Genomic DNA, 18,648 nt, shown 5'->3' on the forward strand with positions numbered 1-18,648 from the left:
GTAACCTATTTATAGAAGCTCATCTTCTTGCTAGGAAGACACAGACACAGCAGATGTACAAACAAAACACTGCAGGGAAAGGGTTAGTCATTCTTCTACATAAAAAATTCTTACACACGAGCCTGCATATATCTCCATAGAAAAGATTCATCTTTCTGCCCAATAAAGATACGTACAATGGCTTGCAGGTAAAAAACTTACTCACTTGTTTCCATTTTTTTCTGCTCCAATTCTTTTCCAGGAGAAGAGAAAGGCGGCATTGTATTTGGATCTTTAAAGATCAGTGGAGTTGATGCCAGCTGGCTGTGCGTACAGGATTTTGCCTTTGGAGTTTTAAAAGTTTGATCAAACCAACCAATGGGACCTTCAGGTTCTCCTAACAACTTTGGCTCATACGGGGGTGCTTCTGAGCTGAGCTCTTCAAACCAGTCAAGACTTATAGGCCCCAAGTCTATGAATAAATGCATACAGGAAAACAAACACACAAACATGGAAATCTTAACTCATTATACAGGTAAGAGAACATCACAATTAGCTATACAGAATCAAAGGTCTATACAGGATGGGAAAATATATATTATTCATTCATATGCTAATTGCAAAACGCTTTACCTCTTCCACTGCCACAGTTCTATTCCTGGATGGACTCCAGAATCAATGAATCACTTGAATTGGAAGGGACCTTTAAAGGCCATCTGGTCCAATTCTCCTACAGTGAACAGGGATACCTACAGTTCCATCAGGGGCTCAGAGCTCCCTCCAGCCTGACCTTGAGCATCTCCAGGATGGCACATCCACCACCTCTCTGAGTAACCTGCCCCAGTGCCTCACCAGCCTTATTGTAAAGAAGGGCGCAGCTTTGAGCTCTGATACCCACAAAGTGTCAATAAACGAGAAACCTGTCAAATTTCTAAGGCCATATGCAAACCTAACCAAAGAGCTAATGAACATCCAGTTTGTTTAAATTCTTTCACTTTAGTTCATGCCTTATTTCAAACGTAACAGCAGGTTAAACAGCTCCCTTTCAGCACTTGCTGATTATACAAAACCAAAAGAAATGACTGACACGCTGGAAGGCTGTGCTGCCATTCCATGAGACCTGGACAGGCTGGAGAGTTGGGCAGGGAGGAACCTGATGAGGCTTAACAAGAACAAGTGTAAAGTCTTGCACCTGGAGAGGAATAACCACATTCACCAGTACAGGTTAGTGGCTGGCCTGCTGGAGAGGAGCTCTGCAGAGTAGGACCTGAGTGACCTATTGGACAGCATGATGGCCATTAGCCAGCAGTGTGCCACTCTGGCCAAGAAGGCCAATGGTGTCCTGGGGAGCACTAAAAAGAGTGTGACCAGCAGGTCAAGGGAGATGATCCTCCCCCTCTACTCTGCCCCAGTGAGGCCACATCTAGAGAGCTGTATCCAGTTCTGGGCTCCCCAGTTTAAAAAAAGACAGGGATCTCCTAGGAGTCCAGAGGAGGGTGATAAAGATGACAAAGGGTCTGGAGCACCTACATGATGAAAAGCTGAGTAACCTGGGTCTGTTCAGCCTGGGGAAAAGAAGACTGAGGAGGGATGTGACTAATATTTATAAATATCTAAAGGAAGGTGGGAGGCAAATGGATCCCTGTGAGGAGCTGCAGCCGCCATCAGGCCTCCCCTCAGCCTGCCCTGCTCTGGGCTGAGCACAACAGGGGCCTCAGCCGCTCCTCATACGTGTTCCCCTTTAGACCCCTCACAGTCCTCCTGTGGCCGCTCTCTAACCGCTTGGTGCCCAAACCTGCGAGCAGCACTCAGCAGAGCGGGATGAGAAGAGTTTACAGACAACACATAAAAGATGTTAACACCCATAAAACAACCCCAAAACACATTACCGTAGTCAAACCGTACCTGAATCGCTACAACGCGCCTTAAACACTTCAAAGAAAGTAGGTCTCTTCCCAGATTTGTAAGCCATCTTTTATCTCTCTGGAACACTTGTTGAAAAACCTGACAAGAAATAAGGAAGCAGCGGCTGCAGCAGAGCTCACATCACACCGCTGCCCTACGTGCCCCTCAGAGCCGTCCCACGCCGGCAGTTACCTCAGCGGCACCCTCCACAAGGAGGCGACCCGCTGACACCGAACGGCCGAGCCGCGACCCCGGAAGGGCAACAAGGCGGAACGCCCGCACTCGCCGTGCGGTGTTATTACCTCCCTGCGGCCCCCGGCAGCGCTCCGCAGCCGACAGCATCGCCCCGAGCGCGGGGCTCCCCGCGGACACGGCGCGGCCCCGCCGAGCTGCGCGCTCCCGCTGCGCCGCCACGTTCGAAGCTTGGCGCCAAGGCCGCCTCCCGCCGCATGCGCGCTGCGCTCTGCCCGCCTCCACACGGGGCGGCGCAACCGTCAGCGCTCCTCAGCGCCGATGGGCGGTTGGTGCTGCGCTCGTACCTCAGCGCCCAGCCCGCACGGAGCGGCGGGGTGGGTCTGCGTGGGTCCAGGTGTGGAGCCCTCAGTACAAAAAAGACATGGAGTTTTGGAAAGGGTCCAGAGGAGGGCCACGAAGATGATCAGGGCGGTGGAGCACCTCCCTATGAGGACAGCTGAGGGAGTTGGGTTTGTTCAGCCTGGAGAAGAGAAGGTTGCGGGGTGACCTCATTGCAGCCTTTCAATACCTGAAGGGAACTTACTCCCAGGAGGGGGAGTAAACTCTTCAAAGGGCTGTGAAATAGCAGGATACGGGAAATGGTTTTAAGTTAAAGAGGGAAGATTTAGGTTGGATGTAGGGGAAGTTCTTCACTAGAGAGTGGTTAGGCCCTGGAACAGGCTGCCCAGGGAAGTGTGTGGATGCCCCGTCCTTTGGAGTGTTCAAGACCAGGTTGGATGGGACCCTGTGCAACCTGATCTAGTAAATGTGTATTTTGGTGGCCCTGCCAGGCAGGGGGGTTGGAACTACATGATCCTTGATGTCCCTTCAACCGGGTCATTCTGTGATTCTGGGTCTGTGTGGGTCTGTGTGCCTGCCACCATACCGGGTGACAGCTACACCTGCTTCCTCTCTGTAGTTACACATCTTCCATTCCAACCTGTTGTCCACCTGCTCTTGTGACTTGATACGGATGTGCTATGAAAACCCAAACACAGCACCCAACCTCAACCCATCTTGTTTTTAGATAGAGTGTTCCCTGAAAACAAATGCTTTTGTTCCATAGAAATAAAGTTTTATACCTGGAATTCAGGGCTCTTTCTCACCTACACAGTGGAGGTTTAAAGGCGTCATCCCTACTGATCCCTCCCACCTTGTTGCCCCACAGCTTTTATAATGTAATGCTTTTATAAAGAAGGTAAGGGCTGGTGTGAAGAAATCATAGAATCATAGAATACCCAGGTTGGAAAGACCTGAAGATCATCAAGTCAACCGCAGCTAACAGAACCCTAACTCTGACAACCCTCCACTAAATCATATCCCTGAGCACCACATCCAAACGGCTCTTAAACACCATCCGGGATGGCAATCAACACCCCCTGGGCAGCCTATTCCAGTGTTACCAACTACCTTTCTGTATAAAGAAGTTTTCCTAATATCCAACCTAACTTGCCCTGCTGCACTGAGGCCATTTCCCCTCGTCCTGCACTTGTCACTAGTAAGAAGCGACCTGCCCCACTGTAAGCACCTTTCAGGTACTGGAAGACAGCGATAAGGTCTCCCCTCAGCCTCCTTTTCCCCAGACTAAACAGCCCAGCTCCCTCAGCCTCTCTTCATAGGGCTGATTCTCCAAGCCCTTCACAATCTTTTTTGCCCTTCTCTGGACCTGCTCCAGTACCTCCATGTCTTTCCTGTGCTGAGGTGCCCAAAACTGAACACAGTACTCGAGGTGAGGCCTCACCAATGCCGAGTACAGGGGCAGGATGACTTCCCTAATCCTGCTCACCACACCATGATGGAACATCGCAGCAAGTCCAGAGCTGTGGGGGATTCTGCGGTCTCTACAGATTCACATACACAGCTTTGATGAATTTAACTGTATGACGTTAACTCTGCTACCTTAGAACTGACGTAACTAAAGCGATGCAATTAGGACAGAAGGACTATTGGTCTAATACGAGGGCTCCTGTATAACTGTAATTTATTTCCTTATACAGATTTTAAGCCACTTTTCCCAATCTCACTGTTTTCCCCCAGGGGTTTTGTACCAGCTGATGTTTACCCCATCTCCCACAACAACACGGCTGACTGAAAATCGCTATGTAGACAACCCTTAAGTAATGGGAATGTTAAAACCTCTTAGAAACGACAAAGACTTTCTTGTAAGACATTAATGGCCCGCATTCTCTGCTCGGTCACCAGCGGCACCGTCAGTTTGTCGGGGCTTTTTCAGCTTTAGTTTCTCATCTCACTTCTTTTCATCCACCGGGCAGACCTGTCATCGCTGTGACCCCCATCGATGGGCCCCAGCCCGAGCAACGGGACGGAGGGCTGGAGGAGCACAGGCTGCGCCCAATTTCCTCCTTAATTAGCAGCAATTAACACCGGCTCACGGACGGGATAAAGGCAGGGCCAGGGCCCGCCCCTAGATGACCATTCCGCGGATTCCACCATGGAGAGCTTCGTCTTTCCCCCCTTCGGCTCGTTCCAGAGCTTCAGGGGCAGCCTGACGCCCAGCCGCAGCGGGGAGCTGACGCCGAAGCAGCCGAGCTGGAAGCAGAGCAAGGGCAGCGTCCTCAGCCCGTTCCCCGTGGGGCCGCCCACCCCGGTGTCGGCTGACTACCTGGACACCTGCCGCCGGGCGCAGCTCAAGGCCTTGCTGTCGCAGGTGAGCCCGGGGCTGACGCCGCGGCTTTGCCGAGCCAACACCAAGGAAGTGGGCGTGCAGGTCAACCCGCGGACCGACGTCGCCGTGCAGTGCTCGCTGGGGCCGCGCACGCTGCCCGCCGGCCGCCCTCTCACCCCTGCCGCCGCCCGGGGCCGCCTCGCCGTCTACTCGCCCTTAATGAACCCCCGCCTCTTCACGCTGCCTGAGGCGCACCAAGAGGAAGAAGCTGCGGCCACCCCCGAGGAGCAGAAGGCGGAGGGCGGTAGCGACGAGCAACGGGACGGCTCGGCGGAGGCTGCGGCTCCGAGCGAGACGCCGCGGGAGCCCAGTGCCGCCCCTGGGCGCCGGGCCGCCTTCCAGGTGCGTGGAGCGGGGGGTGATGAGCCCTGCGGTGCTACTTTGGAGCGGAGGCCTGGCGGCTGCGGCTGCCCGAGGAGCATCCCGCCCCTGTAGGCGGCTGGTGCTGCGGGCAGGGGGATGCTGAGCGAGCTTTCTCCGCAGTTCTTGGAGCAGAAGTACGGCTATTTCCACTGCAAGGACTGCAAGACCAGATGGGAGAGTGCGTACGTGTGGTGCATCTCCGGGAGTAACAAGGTACGGTGTGTAAAACAAAGCAGGTCTTGTCTTGCTTCTGACACAACTGCCACACGCAGTCTGTGAGAAATAAGCCGTGGTTTTGGTATGAATGTTGGGTTATGGTATTCAGTATCTTGAGTGAATCACTGAAAACTTCATCTTCTCAGGTGTACTTCAAACAGCTCTGCCGCAAATGCCAGAAGGGCTTCAATCCCTATCGGGTGGAGGCAATCCAGTGCCAGGTGAGTTACAGGTTTCTTTCTTGGTGAGACTACATGAGCTGATCATGTACTCAGTTATACTCCACTCTGATACCCGGAAGATAATTCTGTCAGAACTAGGAAACATTTGGGGAAGGCCCAATGGCATAGGACTCATCTTGCTGATGGTTTACTGATCAGTTTTCTGTTCGTACCATCCAACATCTCATCTAAAATCCTGCAGGGTAGTGTTGTGCTTCTAAGTGAGAAGCTTTTCCAGCTTAACTTCACAGGGTTTATTGTAAAAGCTCTTTTAAGCCTATCAGCTCAAATTCCTTCTTAAGATTAAGGGAAACCAGCTATCAGTCTAACACAATGCACGTCTCTGATCAGCTTCCACTGTCTCATTTCTTTAAGACTTGCTTCAAGACTCGCTGCACGTGCCCTCAGAAGAAAAGGCACATTGATCTCACAAGGCCTCATCGCCAAGAGCTTTGTGGCCGTTGCAAAGGCAAGAGGCTGTCCTGTGACAACACCTACAGCTTCAAGTACATCGTCTGATCTCTGTGCCCTCCTTCAACTTGTGCTCTGCGTGTTGTCAGTCTTTTGTGATGTTCTGACCTTTGGCTTTTGACCTGGCATTGGATAATGGATGAGGACTTGTTATTTATACAATATTTAACTTTATTGTTTATATGCTGTAATTAAAGTTCAATGGAAGTTTGCACTGATGTGTTACCTGCTTGTTTCATCTTGCTGTGATCAAGGATCTAGAAAGAAACAACCTAATTTTTTTCCACATAGGCTTTGGTTTCAGCCTACTTTAGGTAAGGTTTAGTATGCAGTAGCAAACAGCTTCTTTCACTCAAACTGAGCTAGGGTGTGGAGTTGTGGTAAAGGTATCTGCATGTTTCTTCCTCCTTAGCAAATGATTACTTAATCAATGAGCAGGTTTCTCAGAGTTTTATGCCTGTACCTTGTAAGAAGAGTAAGCTGGTGCGTCTTCAAAAGCTTTTTGAGATGGGTTTTCTGGTCTATAGATACTTCAGCTACAGGAACTATTATGCTACAGCTATAATAGCTTAATTCAACTGAAGAGCATTCTGGTCTTGCAGGGTATTTCAAAGGTAGTGCATAACTGCATGTAACTAATGGGGACAAAATGCAGTCAGTGGAATCCTTGAAAAACATTTTAAAGAAGCATAGTAAGATGTTGCCACTGTTTGTGCTATCCTAGGGCTTTGTGGGGGTGGAAGTTACAGGAGGTCTGGAAGGGAGGAAAGCTTTTCTACTATATGGGCAGTCAAGAACAAGCTGTGCAGGGAGGTAGTTGCAGCCCATCATCAGATGTTTTCAAGACTCAATTGGCTAAAAGCCTGAGTAACTTGACTTTGTGGCTACTCCTGTTTCAAGTAGAGGCAGGGCAAAGTGACTTCTTGGAGGTCTTCCTCCACTTCTTTCCAACTTGAGTTTTCTTGTGATGAGGATCCTCTTCAAATCAAGCAAGCAATCTGAAAAGGGTGTGGGGGGATGTAGGGGGTGGTATAAAGGGGGGAGGGCTTTACTGTGTTCTGAGAGTCTGGGCTGAGGTGGCAGGCTGGACAGGTTTTCTTCCTCTCTGAGCACAAGGAAGTCCAAGTCTGGAGCTAACAGGCCTGTTATTAATGTTTCTAACAGAAATAAGCTTTCATCTGCAGGTGTTTTTGTTTTCCAGTTTGAACCTGCTTCAGTCAGTGTATTCTTATTGAGTTCAATAATAAAAGGAAACAAAATTACTCATGGGTCTCCTTCAATGTAATAATTTAACCAGAAGCCATGCAGTAATTGTCTGCTGGGGGCTGCTTCTCATCCATACCAGGAGCAATACAGGCTCAGATACAGACACAGTCTTAACCAGTGCTCTGTTGTGATTACATGTGACTTTTATATTTTGGTTAAATGGATGTACTGATCCGAATATCAACCAAAATTACTTCACAAAAACAGTCAGTGTATTTACAGAGTGAATAAGTTACGTAGTTGTCAGAACAAAAGTGTCTCAGATGTGCATCAGATTTACATGCATACATTTAACACTGGACAGCAGTTAAATGTAAGAAAAAACCATACAGGTATGACTTATATATATATACATTGCAAATAAAATAGGACATCTCTTTAAAGAAACTTAACATGAGAACTTGCATTTCACGTTAATATTTTTTTTTTTTACTTTTTATACTCAAAATTTGTATTAAATAAAAATACGCATGCATAACAGTTCAAAGATTTGACTGTGATGGGACTTTCTCCTACAAAATGGCAAGTTAAATTAGATCAACCATCCTTTAATAGTATAAATATATTCATAAAAGCAACCCTCTAGTAAAAAGCCACCAAGGTTCTTAAAAAAAAAACAACAAAGGAACAGAAAATCTACCACGACGCTCGTGGGCCTGAGAACAGACCTCTGCAATATGATCCAGTACCTTCAGAGACAGTAGCCTAGTAACATTAGGAAATGTACTTCATAGCAGCTCGTTGTTTTAAGATACGGTAATCATATTCAGTTACAGTGTACGTTTAACTGTAGTCCGTTTACTATTTGTCTCATACACACAGGCTCTCAGCTTTTGACCAACACGTTTGCGAGATTCCGTGGCCAGCTTCATTCTGCCCATCTTTCACTCAACCAAATAAGAGAAAAAAAAAAGGGAAAAAAAATGTACAAGTTTTTTTTTTTTTTTTCTTAACAAAAAATATTATTTTGTGAAGGAAACATTGCACTTCTGCCAACCTAAAGTTAATTTGCTATAAAGAAGTATTGTTCAGTGTAGTAGGCTTTGGTATGCAACGGAAGTCACTTCTTCAGTAGTGAGTTGCGGTTGCTCAGTGAAATGCTAACTGGTTTTTGTGCAACAGCGAACAAAGGATGTTGTCCTGGATGCTCTACGCTACCTTCGTCCTTACAGTATTGCTACACGTTTGAAGTTCAGCCCGTAACTTTTTAGAAGAAATCCTATATGTAACAAGAGCGAGTACAGTTTGACCAAACCTTTGTAAGGCTGAGAAGACATCGAGCCACCTCACTCCAACAGGGCAGCACTCCCAGCTTGACACAGGGCCCCAGGGTCCTGTCAGAGACTTGTGCCGGAAACGCTGGAGTCTGGAAGAAAAGTATTGATGACCCGGTAGCTCTGAGCTCTGCGAATCATGTCGCGGATCTCGATGTTCAGTTCCATTAATTTGGTACAGATTTCCGTCAGGCTCTGGTTAGAGCCCACCAGTGCATAGGTGCCCGTCTGACCCAAGGTTTGGTGCCGGAAGTAAATGTTCAGCAGTGTCTGGACTTCATCATCAGAACTACTTCCAAAGATGTCATTGGGCCACAAAATCCTGCAACAGGAATGTGCATATCGTTACGGGTTATTAGCACAGACCGAAACGAAGTGACAGAGGTCTCAACAAAGCAAACAGACATATTACAAGCCAAAGTAATCTTGTTTATGCCCCTCAGTTGTCATTGGCAGCAGGCACTGAAATCACAGATGCACAATTCCTATTTTCTAAAAATAAAAGGTTAAGAAATCACATCCAAACAAGTGAAGTGAAACCAGACTGAATGTCAGCTGATGGCAGTGACATGCATATAGAAGTATTTTCAGGAGCTTCACAGCAGTACTTATATCTATGCAATGATGCTGAATGTCTTCACGGTGGAAAACACCTGTGTTTGTATTACTGATTTGATATCATTACTTATGGCACATTCCCACAAAAGCTAATAACATCAGCGCCCCTCAGATCTGTTGAAACGTAAGATTAATTATGGTGACTCAGCACATAGTTTAGTATAAAGTTAGGAGGATAATAAATGCATGCTCATCTAATAACATGAACGTCTACCATGAGCTGCTTAGTATGACTTACCTGCATTCCCTTATTTGCCGGACAGCTTTAACCAGCTCGTTGTTTTTCAAACACTCCAGCATGGACTGAATGGCTGCTTCTGTCGAATTGAAGGTGGGCTCAGATTCCACGCTCAGAGGCTCAGCCGCAATTGCAGCAGTAGCATCCTTCAGATTTTTCTTCAACTCGCTCAGTTCTCTTGACATATTTAGCAGCTGTTCCAAGGAGAAAGACATGAGATGTGTGTTTCCATTCTCCATAGGTACCAAAGAGTGGTTATTTCAAATCTGCTCTATTTAGCAGTATTCATTATGGAAAATACCCACTTTTAAGAACAGTTTCTTAAGACACAATAAGCATTCAAAGTACTTCTACTACTATGGCACATCTCACATCTAATGAAAGAAACCATCTCTGTTTACTAGAGAACCTGCAATATACTAGAATATGACATAAAATTCACTTTGTCACTTAAATGTTTGTTTTACAGCAGTAAGCAAAGTACATACAGTAACTTCTCCTCAGCAGTTTAGAATATATGCACTTCATCAGGAGAAAAATGTGCAAGGAATGGCAAGTTAATGCCGGTGTCTCTCCTGAAATGATCACTCAACTTAAGGTGATAACCTTGCAGATAACTTCCAAAGTAACACGTATTTTATGCAACTGCTGACAATAAATTCCTCACAGCAGAAAGCTATTTGGGTTGAAAAAGATGTGTTGTTATGCCATAAATACTTAAGAATCTGTGTAATGCTGACAATAAAAAAGACTCAACTATGAGATTTTGTTAACTACAGTCTTAAAATACATTTAACGCTCTTGGGAAGCATTCAGTTCAGTTACCCACAGAACAGGCTCAGGAAATACACTTGCAGTCAAAACACAAAGTAATCGTACATTAAATACCTTTGTTTCCAAAGATATGAGAGGATGCAAAAACACGTAAAGCTGCTGCAGACATTTCTGGTACTGTGTACATGCAGCGGAGGTGGTTTTTATGGCTGGACGTTACAATATGTGATTCCAGTCACAACCTTAGTTCCGTATCAACATTAATTTACCAAATTTGTTGTTGTCATGCTAACAAATACCCCTGATATGTTGCTGTGTTGAAGTGTTTTGTCTGAAGGTTCCTATTCGGGGTAGAACCGTGTAACTTAGGTGCATGTCCATGGAAAGAAGGGTAAGAACGTGAAAGCAAGCAGTGTTTTTTAGTCTAAGACTCAGTAATGTTGGCTACGTACCTCTGGCATGGAACTGACTTCGTGCACTTGTCCGATAAGTTTACAGTAGGACTGAAAAAGCAACAGCAGCTGGAAGTGGAGTTTATATAATCTCTGACACAGTTCCAATTGCTGGGGGGAGAGTTACAGAAGAACTAATTAATAAGGATCCGTAAGTCAGGATAGTTTTTAATAACCAGTAAGACACATTTGAGATAGTTTAGTTCTTCAAAAAATGTTATTTTACAAAAGTATGACCATATATTATTTCAGAAACCAAGAAATGCTCATTTTTCTGCAGATAAATCATAAAAGACACTGAAAGTTAAAATTACAGTAGCTCTCAAGTAGCATGTCAGCACCAATCTCAAAGCAGTCTTGTATGGGTTAGCTTCACTGACACCACTGCAGCTGGAAAGCAGAGGCAGGATATGGGAGAAATGACTTGGACTTATAGAACAAAAAGCTCTTAAGAATATCAGATGGCCAAAGACCACATTTGGGGGGATGGAAATCCAAGAGAGAAGCAAAGAAGCATCTGTCCACAGGGGCCAAAGCTCCTGCCCACTTCTTTGAGAGGAGAGGAAGAAACAAATAAACACAGCCCGGAGTGGGGCAGAGGAAATGCCAGCTCTGCAGCTTCAACTTCAGCTCATGGATTTTCCAGCATCTTAATGAAACCATACAGCAGATGGACAGAATTTAATGTGCAAGAGGATGCCTAGCCTCTATAATTTATTCTCCCAGACAAGCACAAACTGTTCTGTGAAGCCTGACTTATTTCTTCCAGAGTATTGTGCAGCACCACACAAAAGGTGTCGGACACAGTGAAGTAACAAGAAATGGGCATATGTGCCAGAGACACCAAGCTAACATGCTGGTGGTGCTGCTGTGTGTGCGTGTCACCAGGAGGGGATATCTCACATTCCACAGATGGATCATGGTGGGGAAGGGAGGAATATTTCATCTTCAGCTTTGTGTAATGATGAACCTTTGTTCATCAGGTAAGGGTGGGCACCAACTGCCAAGCTACGAACAGTCAACCAAGGGCACTGGGCAGAGCTGGTGTCCCTGCCCATCCCATGGGAGGGTGATGGAGGAAAGTGGGAGCAGGGGGGAGCACTGAGTGGTGGGGGTCAACCTGGCCCCACACACCTGTGGTGGGGCAAAGGAAAAGAACTGCTGTGCAGCCTGCTCAGCCAGAAGTGAATTGTGGGCATGGTACAGACAAAACCCACTGTGGCCAACAGAATGATAAGGTAGAACATTAGGGATGCTGTCTATTCATTAAACTTGCTCAGCCATCATTCTCTGCAACTGCAACTGAGGCCACACAGCACTGCCAAACTTGCATCTATGTTACAAAGCTTCCTCCTCCCACAAGGAAGACCAGCTTTTCACATACAACCCCCCAGGAAAATTCTCTGTCTTCTGGCCGCTCCTGAGCCACAGTTCAGCATGGAAGCCAGGGAAGTTGTCAACAGTGCACCAGTAACCCCAGCCCAGGAGGCCCACTTGCTCCCTGCTGGTTCAGTATCAGGGACACAGCAGGCCCTCCAGAAGGGATCAAATTCACTCTGTCCAAATTTTGGAGAACTGGTAAATCTGACTGGCAGGTAAACACAAATAATATTCAAGTTGTCAGGGAGGTAGAAATTCAAATCAGTACATGGCGTAACATAATAAAGAAAAGGAAATCTCATGATAGCTTGGCATGTAATACAACATTTTCTGGTCTTTGGGGCACAATAATTCAGTGTTACTCTGCTGGCTGCTAACCTGAGTTAAGACAAACTAAGATTGAATTGAAGACTCAAATCTGACTAATTTAGTATGAAGTTATAGTTATCAAAGAACTCCATTTTTTTCCTCCTGACCTAAAAGCATTCACCAATATAGAAACAAAAACGATTTTAAACAACTGCCAACTGTGATTTGTAGTTTTTCACACAGAATAATTGCAAATCATGAATTTAAAAGATTTTTATAAAAACTGATCTTCCACTCCAGCGTATGATAGCCATTTGATGACTCCATTTCAAAAGCTTTGTAAAGGACAACATGAAATAGCATATGAAAGTGTCAGAATTTTGGCACAGTATTTTTAGGTTTCACAAAACACATTTTAGTAAACGATTTTAGTCACTGCATGTAGAACCACATATTTTACAAGAAAAGTCACAACAGAAAAGGAAAACATGCTTAGAAGTACAACAGTAAAATTGGGGAGTATTAGTCCATCTAGAGATGGACAGAGAATATGAAAGAACTTCAACTTACTGCAAGAGATTCCATTTGCTACACAGCAAGCATGGCACAGGAGAAAAGGAAAGGAAAGAAAGTATAGTGTCAGTGTAATGCATGCAATAGGAAGCACAGCCCATCTGTAACAGCATAACTTGTCAGCTCTATTAGCAATGCTTGCCTTGGTAACTGGCTGGAAATGTTACATACGACATGCACAGCACTCAATAAAATCAAGCTCTGAATTCTAATAGTAAATTACAGTCTGGTAGTTTACAGTCTAAATATCCTCCTCAGTTAGACCTTCATATTTATTAGTTTTGATTTATCCCGCTCAGCAGCACAGGAGCTCACAGTGAATTTGGGTTAGGAAATTCTAGAAACAGCACTTTTATTTACATTTTCTTTTCTTAATATTGTGAAGAGCTCATATTGCAAAGTACTCAAACATTATACAGGGTTTTCAAGCGATTAACAGTACTGAATTTTTAAAAATTTATTTATTTATTAGAAATATTTTCTTTCTTAGGAATACTTCTATTTTTGGATGTAATAGATTGAAAGAAATTTACAGGATAAGCTGTTGTGTTTATTACTTGGCACACTACAATGGAAACATTTTACACTTAACTTAAGCTAACACAATCAAAAGAAAAAAAACACATAGAAAATGCCAGTTTGGTCTGACTAAACAGCAGGGCCACTTGTTCAGATCTGCATTCCCTTCTCTCGCCAGTCATGATTCACTGATCTGTAATCCTGGAGCTATTAAAACGTCAGTGTAAGCCTTGATGCAAAGTAATAAAATCTCGAATTTACCCATATTAGCATTTCAAAGATTAAGGACCAACGCCTCAGAAATAATTTCCTCTTCTCAAAAAAGAAGCTCTCCTCTTTACCAACGACCACATTCACATTTTGTGCATGTTTAATGAAGGTCACCTTATTTGTGTTATATTCTTTAGATGAACAGAATGACAATGTCAGTGTTGTAGCCAACAAAGCACAGTGACGTCTGCCCAGCTGCAGCCTGTACGTATGCACTTGACATTAATAAACTTCTGAAATTCTTACTAAAATGGTTTACCTTCAGTAAATCAGTACAAAGTCACCACATAGGGACAGTTCAATTAATGCTACCTTTGTATGGCCACACAAAGTACTTCAGTCCGGCTCCTTTTCACGGTCCTTACAATTAAAAACGTATGAAAAGTATCACACAAAATCTTGCACTAACCTTCAACAAAACTGTCACAAGCTCAGTTTTATCCTTCTTCAATGCTTAATTAAAAGCCTTCCTTTATATCCTGGCTTCCATGCAGCTCATGAAAATTAAGTTTTGTAAAGCAGCGTTTCAGATAGGAAGAGGACATGAGCAGACAGAGCACCGCGCTCTACATGTGCCCATTTCTGTTATTGAAATCTTGTCTGGCTCTCTCTCGGGCTCCTCTGAATCTCAGCATGCCATGCCAACAAGTTTCACATGGACTTTTGAAAAACACTGAATCCAGATATAACCTCTAATTTGCCATGAAAGTGACTTCCAAGAAGATGAGGGAAAGCAGAAATTAAGTGAATTCCATGAGTGGGCAGCGGGCAGGAGGTGCGAACTGGGATTTGATCTTATATGTAAAGTCCTCCTTCACCAGAAGAAAATACACAGATCTTTCATGGGATATTATAAAATGGCCCTGAAGTACTCGTTCAACTCAACATGACTCCAATCCCATAATCGTAGCTTTTCTTCCTCACTCCTTAAGCATAAAAAATTCAGTAAGCTGAATGTCTCATTAGGAGATGAACACTTATTTGAATTACAATTACAAATAATTGACTACAAAAATTGAACCTTCCATGCATCTCTTTTCAAAAATAGAAATAAAAACAAACCAAAAACACCCCAAATTAGTCTTTGGCTGGATAAAAACTAAACATTCCCATTTGGTAGGGAGGAAGTGTGTACCAGTAGATTTACTCATCTCTTACAAGTGGACAGACAGCATAATGGTATGTGCAGTTAATCTGTCAATACATCAACTCCTCTCTGCTTAAGATTTAGCAGCATTGAATGACTGAATATAGCATTGTAGCTTATAAATCAGAGACACGGACCAATCATGCAATCTATTGCAAGAATAAGGGGTGGAAAGGCATTTTGGACATTCGGCTGTTGTATTTGCGAGCTTCAGTAGTTGGCCTTGACAACTTCTATTTCAAGCTTTTTTAATGTCAGAAGAAGGAATTTTTGCCTTTGCCTATTTTCAGCAACAGTAACAATAGTCAACAGATCATGTGCAATTATTTTGAACTAAGATCTGATTAGGGAAACCAGTGCCAAGTGTATTGCGCACGCAGGCAAACATAACCCATTTAAGCCAGTTGTGACGCAACCCTGATGGCAACACTGAATCTGGTCTTATGTCTGTCTTGTCTGCAGGTTGGATTATCTTCACCTCAAGCTTTTTCAAAGTGGGGGATTCTGAGAATCCTAGATTTCCGCACTCCATAGAACAAGGTATTGCTTTTTTTCCACACAATTATTTCTGAATCTTTTCAGAAGTAGCCTGGTTTTGTGTTTAGCTGTTTGTGTTTAGCTAGGCAATGTTTTATCTTAGAAGTTTTAAGCAGGATTTCAGGCCTTAGTCAAACCAGCGTCAAGCCTAAGAGTTAAGACAAGTTCCCTAATGGCTACCACTGTAAGATTTTTTTTCCTGCAGTTGGCAGATTCTTAGGCCTTTCAGGCTAAGGGAGAACAGGAAAGGAAAGGCATGAAAAAATATATCTGTCAATCTAAAAATGGCTTATCCTTTTCCCTTTCTAATGACATTTCTCCAGCTTCTCTGGACTCTTTTCCCCATTACTCTTTTGCTGAATAAACAGAATGGATTATTATACATGAGAAAGCTCCATTGGGAAGAGCTGCTTTCAATTGACAAGTGAGTTGAGAGAGGGAAGAAAGAAATACATCTATTGATCCAAGAACGACCATTCTGTCAACTTCCAAGGAATAATGTATTCTGGGCTGAAAGAACATTGCTGGGATAGATCAAGGATTCTTGCAGGAGTGAGAAGCCCTTTTTTTCAGTCTGCTTGATAAGCAATAAGAATACTGACTCTGGTTTCAGATTTAAATCTGAGAAAAAGAACACCTAATAATAATAATCAAACACGCAAATGGAAGATATTTATTAACTCCTAGAAGCACTTAGACCATTTCTATGTGAGCTCAGTTCATATTTTACTCCTTCAACTCAGTACTCTCTCTGCTGTACTTTTTCAAACTTTAAAGTAAGCAGATGATCAGCAGGAGGTCTGATCTTCCGTCCCGGTTTTTGGGTTACCAAAATAAGGATGAAGAGTATAAACAAACTGTATACAGTAACATAATTAACACCTAATACCTGAAGCCACTGTTTGGAGTGTTGTGCACCAGTGGGCAGAGACCTTCCACAGACAGTCCAGTTGTTGTGCCTCTCTTATCTTAAGTCTCTCTTATCTCCCTCCCCTGATCTACCTGGCAGGAGAGGTAGTAGCACATGCTCCAGGCCCCTCTTTTGTAGAAGTGAGAATAACTCACTTATGACATCCCAGCACACCGTCACAATTACAGAAGAGACAGCATCTTCTTTAAGTGGATATGAAGGCATGTGCAACTTTTGCTGATGCCAGTGCCAGATGGGGGAAGACAGAACAGTTTTCCCACCACCTATGATTATAGCCAGAGGATTTATTAGCAAACTATATTTGCTAATAAAATCAAGGAAGCCAGAATGCAGGGATGGCAAGGATTTGGGATTATTGAGCAGTGGCACAAAATCCAACCAAACCAAAGAAACAAATGCAACTGAGGTCAAACTGGAAGATATAATTCATAGAGATAGAATGAGAGGTTAAAATAAAAACAGAAGATAATAAAATCAATTGGGGGAGAAGATAAATCAAAACCAGTATGACCAGAAAACAATATATTTTAAAGAAAAACAGAAAGAAAAAGAGTTCTGAAAATGTCACTATAACTTTTATAAGCCATAGTACATGCAAATAGGAGATGTTCTTTTTTTCTACATGCTGTTGCTGTTTTCTTGACTTCGGCTAATTCTCTTCATCATCCTCCTTTTTCAATTTCCTCATTCCTCTTCCTCCAATAAAGAAGAAAGCCTCACAAAATAACAAGTCCCAACTCTTTCTACACCACAAAGACACCACCTGTTTCTTATAGGCAGCATATCAGATCATAGGCATGCCACTGGATCATGTTGATTTCTGAAATGACTGATTTCTTAACTGGGATTAATATACTCAGTATATATACGTAAGTTTATATATATATATACATATATATATGTACATATATATACACACACACACGCATGCGTTTGTGTGTAAAAACTTGTGACTAGAAGTGATAGAAGAGCTATTTTGCTTTCACTATAAATACTTTCCTAAAGCATAAATAATTTAACTGGTCATTTTACAGTCATTATTTCATAACTGCTAATGTAAGTGGATTTCAGCCAGATAAGTCTTTCTGCTTTGTAGGCTGAGTCTGTAACAGCTGCAGACAAAATGGGAGTAATGTGGAAGCACAGTACATCAGGACTGATTTTCAGAGACGGTGTGCTGTGGGAAAATGACTTCTCTGAAATGGATGGCACACACAACCCAGGCAGGGTTAACTTTGCTTCCTTGTCTAGAATAGGAAAGCATTAAGTATTGCCTCTGAAAACTTGTCATTTCCTTTGACCAGGACTGAGGCAACAACAATTCTTCTGCATCTTGAGCGTGAAAACTGGATTATGCCAAAGCCCATCAGTGAGAGATGGGGGAAGAACACCATGACCTTGTGGATCCAAGAACAAGATATATCACATGTCACTTTAGAGGAGTGAAATAATCCTTCTCACTCATTACCTTTTCTTCTGAGTCCCCTGGTTGGCAGGTAATCACTCCATCTCGTGAGCCCCCGGCAAACGTTGCTTTGCAGTTTGCAAGCCACTGTTTTCAGAAAGAAATTAAAGGAAGATGTGAATAAGGCCCTTAGCTTGATTTGCATGAAGGCAGCAGTATTTTAGTTACGTAGCACATAAACAAAATTCTGCAATTAAGATTTTTATTCACACAGACTATTTGCTTTGAGTACAATTTAAACAACTGCAATTTTGCATTCTATTAGTAGTGTTAATATTCGAATTGTGTAAAATAAGAAAAAGAAAGAATTATTTACCAAGTAGGAGAAAGGTAAGATCAGGAGTATTAAACACGGTGACGTTTCTAAAATTAAAGGACTTAATACATTTTAAGTTCTGGCTCATATGTTCAGGAAGGAACATGAAATGAATCCAGTATCTGAAATACACTTTTTTTATTGAATGTTAAACAATGTAGCACTACCTGCTCCTGACACAGTGTCAGTACAGACATAGAAAAACAAGAACAATAGCACAAAGCACAATCCAGCATACCGAGAGGGTGGCTTCTTTTCTGTTGTTGTACGTGTCCAGGTATTCCTGCAGTTCTAGGACACTGAACTTCAGTTTTTCAAGAAGGCCACAAGACAGAAGCTGGACAAATGAAATAAAAAAGACTAGCAAATGTCACTATAAAAGCATAAAAACACTATCAGAACAGGAAATACAGTAGAGAAAATATCTTGCAAAATAATATTTAGGTTTATAGATACCAGTAATGAAAATTACTTCATTTTATGTTTATGAAAAAAGTAGATAAA

The 18,648-nt window shown here is 43.4% G+C and overlaps 3 protein-coding genes across 8 annotated transcripts in view; 1 reads left to right on the plus strand and 2 right to left on the minus strand.

Moving 5' to 3' along the window:
• Positions 1 to 2,339, minus strand: part of BRCA2 (BRCA2 DNA repair associated) — a 32,718-nt gene extending 30,379 nt beyond the window's left edge. The window contains exons 1-3 of one of the 2 annotated variants that reach the window (XM_015852023.2): positions 2,187 to 2,339; positions 1,885 to 1,983; positions 206 to 451 (exon numbers count right to left, since the gene is read on the minus strand). In XM_015852023.2, coding sequence (XP_015707509.1) covers positions 206 to 451; positions 1,885 to 1,951 — 313 coding nt within the window. In that variant the 5' untranslated portion in view covers positions 1,952 to 1,983; positions 2,187 to 2,339. Of the gene's footprint in view, positions 1 to 205; positions 452 to 1,884; positions 1,984 to 2,076 lie in introns of both variants that reach the window. The other variant, XM_015852024.1, reaches the window with a different exon arrangement.
• Positions 2,340 to 3,952: 1,613 nt separating this feature from the next.
• On the plus strand, positions 3,953 to 7,337 carry ZAR1L (zygote arrest 1 like). Its single transcript, XM_015852022.2, has 4 exons — positions 3,953 to 5,146; positions 5,288 to 5,380; positions 5,530 to 5,604; positions 5,980 to 7,337. Exons 1-4 carry the CDS (start codon positions 4,571 to 4,573, stop codon positions 6,121 to 6,123), a joined length of 888 nt encoding a protein of 295 aa, XP_015707508.1. The 5' UTR covers positions 3,953 to 4,570; the 3' UTR covers positions 6,124 to 7,337.
• A 129-nt stretch (positions 7,338 to 7,466) lies between these two features.
• Positions 7,467 to 18,648, minus strand: part of FRY (FRY microtubule binding protein) — a 164,521-nt gene continuing 153,339 nt past the window's right edge. For 3 of the 5 annotated variants that reach the window (XM_032442142.1, XM_015852021.2, XM_015852020.2), the window contains 5 exons: positions 18,383 to 18,481; positions 17,832 to 17,915; positions 10,698 to 10,808; positions 9,472 to 9,665; positions 7,467 to 8,937 (listed from right to left, as the gene is read on the minus strand). In XM_032442142.1, coding sequence (XP_032298033.1) covers positions 8,679 to 8,937; positions 9,472 to 9,665; positions 10,698 to 10,808; positions 17,832 to 17,915; positions 18,383 to 18,481 — 747 coding nt within the window. In that variant the 3' untranslated portion in view covers positions 7,467 to 8,678. Of the gene's footprint in view, positions 8,938 to 9,471; positions 9,666 to 10,697; positions 10,809 to 12,956; positions 12,975 to 17,831; positions 17,916 to 18,382; positions 18,482 to 18,648 lie in introns of all 5 variants that reach the window. The other 2 variants (XM_015852019.2, XM_015852018.2) reach the window with 1 other exon arrangement.

The sequence above is a fragment of the Coturnix japonica genome, chromosome 1 (genome assembly GCF_001577835.2).
Source record: "Coturnix japonica isolate 7356 chromosome 1, Coturnix japonica 2.1, whole genome shotgun sequence".
Classification (NCBI taxonomy): domain Eukaryota; kingdom Metazoa; phylum Chordata; class Aves; order Galliformes; family Phasianidae; genus Coturnix; species Coturnix japonica.

What these genes read in the sequence shown, in the direction of transcription:
- ZAR1L (XM_015852022.2), top strand. Translation starts at nt 4,571, where the DNA reads ATGGAGAGCTTCGTCTTTCCCCCCTTCGGCTCGTTCCAGAGCTTCAGG. An exon ending in GGCGCCGGGCCGCCTTCCAG is followed by an intron (nt 5,147 to 5,287) that starts GTGCGTGGAGCG and finishes CTTTCTCCGCAG; the next exon opens with TTCTTGGAGCAGAAGTACGG. An exon ending in GCATCTCCGGGAGTAACAAG is followed by an intron (nt 5,381 to 5,529) that starts GTACGGTGTGTA and finishes TCATCTTCTCAG; the next exon opens with GTGTACTTCAAACAGCTCTG.